The sequence below is a fragment of the Garra rufa genome, chromosome 14, assembly GCF_049309525.1.
Source record: "Garra rufa chromosome 14, GarRuf1.0, whole genome shotgun sequence".
Classification (NCBI taxonomy): Eukaryota; Metazoa; Chordata; class Actinopteri; order Cypriniformes; family Cyprinidae; genus Garra; species Garra rufa.
Genome location: NC_133374.1, coordinates 20,066,582 through 20,079,275, shown reverse-complemented (window position 1 = coordinate 20,079,275; position 12,694 = coordinate 20,066,582). Strand labels below are relative to the sequence as shown.

Here is a 12,694-nt window from a genome sequence, read left to right as displayed (position 1 = left end):
CGTGTCATTCTTGCGCATTGAATTAATTTCCCAAAGTTCATTTAGTGCATGGGAGTGAACGCGAGCGATTCGTTCAGTTTGAAGGTCTGTTCAAAATAGGGATTCGTTCACAACTAGCGAAACACAACCAGCCAAATCATTCCGACGAAACGAAAGAGAAAGTAGATTGTTTGCATGGCGGTTTTAGAAAACTGGGAAGATTGTCCCGAGGACGAGATCACACACTATGTTTTGGACTTTTAGCGGTTTTACCGTAGCACTTTTATGCTTAGGTATTCATAAATGTGACTTGTGAAGATTATTGCTGTAGAGGGACTTGTTTTTCCTTCTTGGCTTCCTTTACTCCTCTACTCGTGTAATGTAATATTATGCAGAAGATGTATTTTATATATAAATCGGAACTATTAGATACATTAATGCACAATAGCTTTGAAGGAAATAACTGTCAGATGACTTTTGTGTAGCAAGGTTGTTAATAATGGGAACTGTGTATGCTAGTACTTATATTTTCAGTTTTGTTTAGCTCCACGTTTCATTTACAGTTAATTGTAAAAAGAGATTTGGCTTTATCCTAATATTACTCCCTTTATTTCCTGATTTGTTTGTTTTGAACAGGTGTAAGTGGCTCACAGTCTCTTTATGATGTTCAGTGGCTTCCTTGTCCGTTTGTGGATGAGAAAGTTCAAATAAATGAAGAGGGCCACCCAGAAACCAAGTATATCACCAGAGAGGCTGTGCTTCAATTTGGAAATGTTGGTGACAAGCCTTTACACCCTACCATTACCTTCCTCGCCACACGTGAGTGAAAGTGATTTGAAGTTATAACCTTAATATATCTTTTGCTCTATAAATAATCTGCTGTTTGTTCATTTGTGTACAATAATGCAGCCTCTAAAGTGGATATGAGGCGTTATTTGGAGGGAACTGAGGATAAACTACAATGTGAGATCCGTAGATACAGCACTGGAGGGATTGTAATGCGCTGGCCTACTGCAGGCGCACAAGATCATGACGTCTGGTTCACCTGTACAATACGGCATGCAGAAGGCTTGTTTGTTATCACCACCTTCCTTAGACACACAACTGTGGCTTCTGCCGAAGAACAGGTGGACTACCTGCAATGGATGACAGTCAATGATAGGGATCTCCTGACAACATCAGGTAACAATCAAGCAGAAAAGTTAACAGATAAAAAATACATGAAATATGACATTTGCAGTGTTGGGAAGGTTACTTTGGAAATGTAGGGTACAGATTACCCTATTTAAAATGTAGTAAGTAGGTTAACTATTTCAACTACTTTATTAAAGTAATGCAACTGATTACATTTGATTACTTTTTGATTATTTTTCTAAACTGTTAGTCATTTTAACAGTTAACTGTTAATAATTTTAATCAACAAACCAGGCAGGGTTAATCTAACAGTATTTTTCACAGATTACTGTCAGACTTTCAAAATCCTTCATCACTTGAATTAAGATTATAATAATTTAGCATCATTTTGAGGTTAAATACAGATAGCTTGTAGTTTATTTTTTAGTTAAATTACATAATTCGGGTACATGTAACTATAGTTACTCCCCAACACTGGACATTTGTTACTGCATTGTAATAGATATTATTTTGGAATGAATGTCAAAAAGTGATTAGAACTTGATTAAAAATATAATTTATTGTAATATATGTTTATTAATTTAACCTGACAAATAAGGGGGAATGAGGGCATTCTTGCAATTATTATTAGAAATATGCTTTATTTTAATAAATAGAACATTAATTACATTGTGAATGTCAAAATACAAAACAGAATTGTTTCCTTGATAGTATAAGTAATGTTTATTCATTCAACCTGAAAAATACTGGCAAATTACTGCATCCTTATAGTATTTAGGAGTGTAAAAATGCTTAAAAGACATTTGATGAGAACTTGAAGAGAAACTTAATGGGAAATAAACTTTATTTTAATAAATAGAACATTACACTATTAATGCAAAAATATAATGAAGTGAAATAAAATTGTTGTTGTTTTCTTTTTTGCTTTTTTGTTTATTGTTTATTGTTTATTAATGTAACCTGAAAAATATTTTTAAAAATTATTGCATTCTGATAGATACTATTTTGGAATAAACTTGATGAAAAAAAATATCTCTTTTAAACGAATAGAATATAAAATAAAACAATATAGTTAATGTAATAATGTATTTTGAAACATCAAATGTATTTGATGAATTTATATATTAAAAATCGCATATTAAAAAAACGGATGAGGACTTTTCTGTCCTCATTTTAGAGCACAACTTCAGTCAAGGGATTCTACTTCTAATTTTTCCCCTACCATATTTTATTTCATATGTGTTTTCCAGCTGCGATGGTTGTTTTGACCCGGACTCCATCCGTGGAGGTTGGATTCTTGAAGGAGCCAATCCTGCATTGTCAGTATGCAGTGGATCACAAACTGCCTAATGCAACGGTGGAGTGGAGACTGCAGAAACATGGTGAGCGCAGCAAGCTCTTCAGCTATTCCAGCCGCACTGGGAAGAGTGAAGGTAGCGGAGTGGCTACCAAGACGATTGCCGCTGGAAACGCCTCCTTTAAACTTCCACTCACCAGAAAACACAGCGAGGGCACATATATCTGCTCTGTGATGGTTCCTCCTCTTTATGGCAGCCATGATATTCCGCTTACGCTAAGTGGTGAGATGACAAACTTCTTCTTTCTTGTTCTTTTTATCGTTTCAAAGTAGCTTTGGAGATAAGTGGACTCAAATGTTGTTTTGGACTCTCAATTTCTTTGCATGGATAAAAATAGCTAATACATTTTTGTCAAAAATACCTTCTTTTTTGTTCCACTAAAGAAACAAAGTTGTACAGGTTTGGAACAACATACAGTCAAGCCTGAAATTATTTATACCCCTGGCAAATTCTGACTTTAAGTTACTTTTATTCAACCAGCAAGTTTTTTTTTTGACTGGAAATGACACAGGCTTCTCCCAACAGATAATAAGCTGATGTACAAGAGGCATCATTGTGGAAAAAAATATTTCTCGCTTTTATTTACATTTAAACAAAAAGTGGCATGTCCAAAATTATTCATACCCTTTGCAAACTGTCACATGGGAAAATCCAAAGTTCTATACCATTCCAAATAGTCCAAGCTGTCCTTAAGCATCCTAATTACTGATTCATTGGGAACAGCTGTTTTAATCAATTCAGCGGGTCAAAAACAGAAGCTCTCTGCTGTTGGTTTGTGGACAGTCATGGCTAAGACAAAGGATCTCACTGAGGACCTGCGGCTGCGCATTATGGCATAAATGTTTTGAAGTTCCAGTGGCTACAGTGCAAAGTATTATTAAAAAATACAAGACGTTCCGCACTGTGAAAAATCTCAGAGGACGTGGTCGGAAGCCACAAGTCACACCTGTGCTGGCCAGGAGGATAGTGAGAGAGGTAAAAAAAGAATCCAAGGATCACCACCAAGGCCATCCTGATGAATCTGGTCTCTGCTGGTGGCAACATCTCAAGGCAGACAGTCCAACGGACACCGCTGGGTTCCACGGACGCAGACCAAGGAGGACACCACTTCTCCAGATAAGGCACACAAAAGCCCGCTTGACCTTTGCAAATGCTCATCTGGATAAAGAAGAAGACTTCTGGTCTTCTGTTTTATGGTCAGATGAAACAAAAATTGAATTGTTTGGCCACAATGATGAAGCCTTCATTTGGCGTAAAAAAGGAGAAGTCTTCAACCCTAAGAACACCATCCCCACTGTCAAACATGGTGGTGGGAACCTAATGTTTTGGGTTTTTTTTATAGCCGATGGACCAGGGAACCTAATCAAAGTAAACGGCACCATGAAAAAGGAGCAATACATCAAAATTCTCAACAACAACATCAGGCAGTCTGCAGAGAAACTTGGCCTTAGGCACCAGTGGACATTTCAGCACGACAACGACCCAAAACACACAGCAAAAGTGGTGAAGAAATGGTTAGCAGACAAAAACATTAACGTTTTGCAGTGGCCCAGCCAGAGTCCTGACTTAAATCCAATTGAGAATCTGTGGAGGGAACTAAAGATCAAGGTGATGGCAAGGAGACCCTCCAAGCTGAAAGAGTTGGAGCTCATCGCTACAGATGAATGTCCAAAAATACCAGTGGAGACATGCAAAAAGCTGGTCAGCAATTATAGGAAGTGTTTGATTGCTGTAATAGCCAATAAAGGCTTTTCTAATGATTATTGAGAAGGGTGTGAATAATTTTGGACATGCCACTTTTTGTTCAAATGTAAATAAAAGATGAGTAATATTTTTTCCACAATGATGTACATCATCTTTTTATCTTCTGGGAGACGTCTGTGTCATTCCTAATTTAAAAAAAAAACTTGTTGGTTGAATAAAAGTAACTTTAGGTCCGAATTTGCCAGGGATATGAATAATTTTGGGTTTGACTGTAAGTGTGAATAAATGACAGAACTATGACTCAAATGTTTCTTTTTTTTCTCTTTCAAACTCCACAGAACAACCCCGTGTGTCTATAAACGTGGGCTCCACCTTGTCTATGATACTTGGTAAGGATCAGAAGCTAATATGTGATGCAGAGGGCTACTATCCACTGGACGTAAACATTGAGTGGTACCGTGAAGCGGCTGGAGGAAGCCCTACACCTTTATTCCTGAAGAATGTTCTGTATTCCAGTCATCGACTTCATCAAGACGGCACATACTCGCTCTCGGCTTTCTTCTATCTGCAGCCTAGCCTGGAGGATTCTGGATATAAGTACACCTGCAGAGTATCCCATAAGTCCTTGCTCACTCCCATCCGCAAGAGCTTTTCCCTCATAGTTGCAGGTAAATCAGATGCAACACAAATACAGAATTATTGCCACAAATGGAAAGTACCTAAATATCCTTGAAATTAGATATTACACATAACCACTAGGTGGCAGGCATGATATTGCATTATGAGAGATTTTCAGCAGATTCAATATACTTTTTTGTTTTGTTTGTTGATCACAGAACCTGACTCTACTTTGTGGTATATCACAGCATTTGGATTCATAATTGCCATGCTAGTAATTCTTTGTTATATGCTGCCTCAGTTTCTTGCAGGTAAGTCATTTGTTGTTTACAAACCACTTTTAATTTAATTTTAATTGTTATTTTTTTGGGTCTTTTTACATCCTGAAAACACTATGCATATTATATTCCTGTTTGATATTTGATCCGTATACTTAGACGTATATTAAATTTCCAATTTATTTTCTTTAAAATTAAGAAAAATACATTTGGAAATAGTTGGCTGAGGCACCTTTATGCACATGAATAGCATGTAAAATAAATAAATGAATATAAATAAAATATTATTAATAACATGAAAATAAAAATTTAACTATGAACAATATATTATTGCAAAATATTGACACATTTATAAATGATAAATAAATTGTTATATAAATAAGTTTTTGAAAAGTTTTTGAATAGTAAGATTCTTCTGCTCACCAAGCCTGTATTTATTTGATCCAAAGTACAGCAAAAACAGTAACAATTTAAAATATTTTTAGTATTTAAAATAACAGTTTACTGTTTGAATATATTTTAAAATGTCATTTATTCCTGTGCTTTTAAAGCTGAATTTTTAGCATGACTACTCCAGTCTTCAGTATCTCATGATTCTAAAGAAATCATTCTAATATTCTAATATGCTGCTCAAAAACATTTATTATTAGTATTATTAATATTATTATGTTGAAAAGCTGTTTCTGATATTGTTGATAAATAGGAAGAACAGCATTTATCTGAAATAAAAATCTTTTGTACCATTATAAATGTCTTTATAATCACTTTTGATCAATCTAATGCCTCCTTGCTCAATAAAAGTATTTCTATAATTCCTTGAACAACAAATCAGCATATTAGAATGATTTCTGTAGGATCGTGCAACACTGAAGGCTGTAGTAACAATGCTAAAAAAATTTAGATTTGATCACAGGAATAAATTACATTTTAAAATATACTCAAATTAAAAACAGTTATTTTAAATAGTAAAAATATTTCACAATGTTCTGTTTTTGCTGTACGTTGGATCAAATAAATGCAGGTTTGGTGAGCAGGAGAGAGTTCTTTAAAAACAACATTAAAACTTTTGACTAGTAGTGTATGTGTATAATTTATTTTAATATTTTTTTATCTACATTTATTTAAACTTTTGAAATAATACATATTAAATATTAATTTAATTAATATATTTAATTAGTTAATTTAATTTTTGTTTTGTTTTGTTTTCACAATGTTCAAACTATGTTAAAGAAATGTACTTTTTATTAGTGGAAAACAAAGTAATATACACATTTTTGATAGTAATATTTCAGAATCGTGCATCCCAACTCCTGGTTACAATTATTTGTCATCAGTTGACAGTGATAGCGTGGCATATAAGTAAATAATTAATTAATTTAAACATCATCTTGAATAAAAACATTGTATCAGCTTTGAATCATTTCATTTATCTGTGCAAGTCTCACGTTCTTAATATTTTGTCTTTTGTAGGTAGAAAAGCAGCAAAAAAGGTGAGAATTAAGATGTAAATAGAAGTGTAACATCTCTAGCAACGTCCTTTGTGCAAATTTACATGAACCCCAGCTGTGTATGACTAAATATGATGGAGATGAATGGGCTCTCTGTACTGTTTATGTTTGTGTATGTGTGTGTGTGCTGTGTGTTTTACACATCTGTGTGTACATGTATGTGTAATTACTGACATATGTGGAAGTGTGACGCAAGTGTGTGCGTCTATTTGCCATATGTCCAGTCTCACGCTGTATGTTTAACTTATGTCTCATATGTGCAGAGGTTTTGAGAGCTCATGCTGGAGGATTTCAAGTACAGCGTCATGGAAACCGACAACACATCCCTCCCTTCATGTGTTTCTTTCACCCCTCATCCCTGCAGTTTCCTCCCGCTGCTGCGTTCGCCAAGATCAGGTGCTCTTCACGAGAAAATGGGGAGTGCGTTGTGAGGTCTACTCACAGATCTTCCAGATCTCATGGTTTATGTCCTTGTTTACTAAAGCTGATAAGACCTTTGTTCATCTTCGGAACACAAATTATGTAAAATTTGAATTCTGAGAGCTTTTTGACCCTGCATAGACAGCAATACTGACAGGTGAGAAGAAATTGTTGAATAAAGTCATTATTTTGGTTTTCTTTGTGCACAAATAGTATTCTCGTAGCTTCATAAAATTAAGGTTGAACCACTGATGTAACTGGACTATTTTAACAATGTCCTTACTACCTTTCTCAGAAAGCTCTCAGATTTCATCAAAAAAAAAATCTTCATTTGTGTTCTGAAGATCAACTAAGGTCTTACGGGAAATTCTATGACAGAATTTTCATTTTTGGGTGAACTAACCCTATGAGGCACTGTGGCTCTTTATGAACTGAAGAGTGATTTGTCTGTGGCTTTTGGGGTTATATCATCTTTTGGCATCTTTAAATTTTAATGTCAATTTAGCATGAATGCAAAGTGCACTATTGATGTTGATCAGTTTGAGTTGTAAATTATAAAATAATTAAATATTATAAATGGGGAAAGGTATAAAAAGGTGTTTTTGCACTTCAGTTGCAAATAAATAAAAAATAAAAGGCTTGGAATAATAATGAATTTTAATATTTGTAAAATGTTTAGGATTTCAAATAAAATCGGTGTGAGTTTGATGTTCTGACTGCGTCGAATTGAAAAATATCCATCTTCAGAGAACTTTGTGTGATGTTTGCAACGCGGTTTTCCGCTTGCAGTGAAAGCCAACACCGATGGTGCTCTGAGGCCTGTGGGGTTTTGAAGTATTCTTGGCTAAATACTCATCTCTGGACCACACGAAGCCCCCAGTGAGGCATCTCCATGACTCCCAGTTAGCTACACTATAAACACTTCACTCAGGAATGGCAGCTGTTCCCAAATTGCACTTGGTACATTCCCCTTCTCCCACAGTACCCTCCTTATCTCTCTCTCACTCTTTCATCCCAGTCTTCAAATCCACAATGGAACCATTTTATACAATTTTAAATGTGAATTCAGAATCCCTATTTTCATTAGTAGCATTATTGTGCATGCGTTGACCAAAAGAAACTAGGTTTTGCTTTATTTCAAGGTTTATTCAGCGGTGATGCTTGTTGGGCTTGTTGGAAACTAGCGTGCCTGGTGGGTCAGCAGCCAGAGGAAGGTCAGTGCTCAGCTAAGCTTTGCAGTTCTACAGAAACAGCTGCCCTGGGACCATATGAGGCTTATGCCTTGAGAAATCAAGAGTCTCTATTACACCAACTGCATAAACGATGGGCCGCCTGCCCGTGGCTCGTGATCCGTTATTAGCCCCGTCAGTTTCCATTCGACCTGTTGACATTTTAAACAACATGCAGCAGTGGCTTGTTTTATTTCGGCTAATGGAAGTTTGAAACATTTTTCTAGCAACAATTTAATCAGCCGAGCTAAACCAAGAATGATTGGAGTTGATTAACCCTCTCCGAACCAGCAATAGGTGACCATGTGGCCCCATGGTTTCACCACAGATGGGATTTAAAAACAAACAGGCCTCATCACTCTAGGAGGTGGGAAGGCTCATAGTGTAATTCAAAGAGAATTGAGCGAATGGCTTGTTTTGTTTCCAAAGCCCAGAAACGCTGAGCCGTGTGAGTGCTGATGGCGGTCAGTGCTCTGGGGAAATCAATAATGGCTCAATTTATTTTTAATAATTGATGGATAAATATTTCCCTAAGGTGCTTTAAGGTACAACAGAGAATTTTCAAACATTCCAGGATTTTCTCCATACAGACGTTTTTCCTGAACACGGAAGTAAGTCCGACTCTTAACTGAAAGAATGCTTTGCATTTCCGGTCTGCATTGTTTCTAGTCAAATTAGGGTATATTCCGAGCTAATAAACTAATGTTAAACCTATTAAAATGTTTTTAAAAAGCACATGGCTCCATAGCGCCATCACTTGGCAATGTCGCAATGACCGTCATTTGTCAGTGCCTCACTTTAATGAGTGTGTAGATGACACGAAGCAGCGCACGTTAGCTACATTAAAAACAGACGGACGCTATTTGAATGGGTTCCTATGGAAACCGGAACAGAAAAGCATTCAATCTGAGGTTAGAATTCGTAATGGCGGCGCTCATCGTTTACTCAGGAAAAAGGTCTATAGTGGACTTCAATGGTGGCAAACAGGTTGAAGCTCCAAATTGCAGTTTCAATGCAGCTTCAAAGGGCTCTCTACATGATCCCAGCTGAGGAATAAGTGTCTTATCTAGCGAAACAGTCTGTAATTTTCTAAGAAAATGCTTTACATAATCACATTGGAAAGGTCAGGCGCGGTTAGTTTTTTTGTCTGTGTACTTTTTCTCCTTTTTCTCATTTTATCCTCCACTTCAAAAGTGTCCAACATTGTTGTTTTACATTATTTTTTAAAGTGCATTTGACTTTCTTTGCACGTTCACTTTGTAAACACAGGTTCGGTACTTCCGCTTACATCAAGCATGACCTTTCCAACGTGACTATGTAATGTGCAAGGTCAAGCTAGTGCAAGATGACCATTTGTAGTTACATGTGTATTTTCTTAGAAAATGACAGGTCGTTTCGCTAGATAAGACCCTTATTCCTCGGCTGGGATTGTTTGGGAAGTCCTTTGAAGCTGCATTCAAACTGCAATTTGGACCTTTAACCCACTGATCCCCATTGAAGTTCACTATATGGAGAAAAATGCTGGAATGTTTTCCTCCAAAAACCTTAATATCTTTTCAACTGAAGAAAGAAAAGCCATAAACATCTTGGATGACATGGGGGTGAGTAAATTATCAGGAAATTTTGATTCTAGAAGTGAACTACTTCTTTAACGAAGCATGCCAAAATTAAATTTGTCATCATGCACTCATCCTCATGCAGTTATTTAGTATGAGTTATTTAGTATTATGTAATACTATTATAGTATTTATTAATATTTTAAATTAGCTTTTATTTTTTATTTTAAGTTTTATTTTAGTTTAAGTTTTAGGAATTTTGTTTTGTGCTTTTGTCATTATTATTGATTTTCTTAAAGGGGACATCAGATGCCCATTTTCCACAAGTTGATAAGATTCTTTAGGGCCTTTATGAAATGTCTGCAACATACTTTGGTTAAAATTTGTCAATGGCTGCGTAAAAAAAACAGCCCTTTTTCACTTGTCAAAAAGAGCTCCGTTTTGGTGCATGTTTCTTTAAATGATAATGAACTACTGCTTACCCCGCCCCTCTCTTAGGTTTTTTTATGTTCACTTTTACATCCAACTACAAAACACCTGCATTGCTTATGAGACGTTGTTGCTACAGCTGCTCAAGCACAAAGAGAAAACGGCGGACAATGCACTGACTGAGGGCGGGAATATGCTAATAAGGGACAGACCTTTAGTGGTCGTGGACAGGGCTTGAAAAATTAAAGCGGCTTGATAACTGAGACTGTTAGGTTTTTTGGGAATTAAAAAAAAGTTAATTTAAAATGTTTTTAAATAAAAACATTTTTAATAGTTTGTAGTTTTTCACATTAACAACATTGCCTTCCTGTCATTTAGTGTTGTTGCCAAGTCCATGGTTTTCCCAGTGAATTAGGTTACTTTACCACTGTTGCCGTGGGTTGTTTTTCATATCGGCTCCAATAACTTGATATTAAGCCCCTGGAATGCAAATTTTACCAGGGCCAAAAAATGTGTATTTTACCCCCCAGAATGCGATTGGGCAAGTTTTGAGTTGCAATTAGGGGGGTTTTGTTATGAAAACCTGGCAACCCTGCTGTCATTTCACATCTGTATGGCTTTCTTTTTCTGTGAAACACAAAAGTGTCTTGTTTGTTTGTTTTATTTTCGTCCATATAATAAAATTCATTGGGACTCAATGTTGTTTGGACCTCATTGACTTTTATTGTATGGACAAAAATCCTGCCATGGAAAACAGAAACTCATACAGGTTCGGAACTATATTAGGGAGAGCAGATGATGAGAAATTTCATTTTTGGGTGAACTATCCCTTTAAGGCCACATTTTATTACCTCTATAGTCTGCAGTCTCAGACAACAGGGTGGATAATGCTTCATTTGTCCTTCTTCCAGTCACCGGGAGTTGAAGTTGCGGTTAAGTGTTTGTATGCACAGCAAATTTGTTCTCCTGACTGTCCCAGATGGTCTACTACTTTATTTGCTCAGCATTTGTCTCAGCAAATTTAATTTGTGTCACATAAACTTGCTAGACATTTGTCTCTAATAAAATTCCAACTTTCCACTAAATGTTTCAGCAGAAGCGTTTCCATTTTCCCCCTAATTCTTCACCTTATCATCAGGATTACTTGACTGTTTGTCTTTTTATTTTCTTCTCTATATGTCCCGCTCCCCCTTCCTGTCCTGTGTCTCTGTGTGAGTGTTTATTTTTCTTGTGATCTTCTGGACCTTTGGCCTGTGTGGCCTGTGTTTGAAGTCTGGTGGTGTGAAGATCCAAAAGGGAGACTTTTCCTTGGATTTTTTTGTTGAGGGCACAGGTTTGATGCTTAGTCAGACCCCTCACATTTAGAATGACATGGAAAGACTTCTGTCCTTGTAGCCTGCATCAATCAGTCTGTGGTTTCTGCATTTTAAATATGAATCTCTCTCTCTCTCTCTCTCTCTCTCTCTCTCTCTCTCTCTCTCTCTCTCTCTCTCTCTCTCTCTCTCTCTCTCTCTCTCTCTCTTCTCTTTCGCTACTGTCTTTCCACCCTCCTTGCATCTCTACACTCAGATTTCTCCTGTTGGCCAGTGCTGCCAAGACTAGCTGACACTATGGCTTGCAGTATTTTTAGCGTGTGAGATAGTTGGTTGAGACATTGTGTCTTCTCACAGCACTTGATGACACCTATGAGGAACATCGATACTTGTGTAGAAAAGTTAAGGATGCCGATGTGCTAGACATCAACGTCATTGCCTTTCATAGTTTTGGGATGTCCAGCTCTAAATAGAGGTTTAACCAAATCCATGCCTGGCCACATCTGATTTAAGGCTGTTTTAGATAGGTTCATCATTACAGACTTTGGGGTTAAGTGGGCCTGGCAAAGCTGCTCTGGCAATAAAATACTTAAATACCACCGAGAAATAAACAAGTTTATGACTGTGCAATTTAGCGTGTTCACAGACGTAAACATTTGAGCATCTGGAATTTGATTTATACCATTTTGATAACTGGGAGACAAATTCAGTCATGCACATTCTTCACTAATGCATAAACTAAATATGTATACTTTGAAATTAAATAAACAATGAATAGCAGATGTCAACTTTTTGTGTTAAAGGTTTTTTATTCATTATTTTTGTAATTTTAAATGTCACATTTATGTATTTATTTACTTATTTAGCTTTAAAATTATTCACATTATGATTAATTTCAAAATTTGATTTAAAATTCAATATTTCACTTAACTATATATGTAAATGAATTCTATTCATTTGTGATAAATATTAAAATTTAAATATCATGCAAATATATATATATATATATATATATATATATATATATAGTAAAAAGTTAGTCCAATAAAGTTGTGTGTGTATTAAAGATTATAACAAAAATTATACATTTATAAAAAAAATCAGCTAAAAGTTTTTTTATTCAGTTTTTTTTAATTATATTTGTAAGTTTTAAATGTCACATTTGCTT

The 12,694-nt window shown here is 35.8% G+C and overlaps 1 protein-coding gene across 1 annotated transcript; it reads left to right on the top strand.

Moving 5' to 3' along the window:
- Window positions 1-128: 128 nt before the first annotated feature.
- On the top strand, window positions 129-7,707 carry LOC141284975 (tapasin-related protein-like). The gene is made up of 8 exons (XM_073818007.1): window positions 129-272; window positions 616-798; window positions 889-1,161; window positions 2,364-2,693; window positions 4,514-4,843; window positions 5,012-5,104; window positions 6,542-6,561; window positions 6,843-7,707. The coding sequence occupies exons 1-8, from the start codon at window positions 227-229 to the stop codon at window positions 6,849-6,851; spliced, it is 1,284 nt and encodes a 427-aa protein (XP_073674108.1). The 5' UTR covers window positions 129-226; the 3' UTR covers window positions 6,852-7,707.
- The last annotated feature ends 4,987 nt before the right edge of the window (window positions 7,708-12,694 follow it).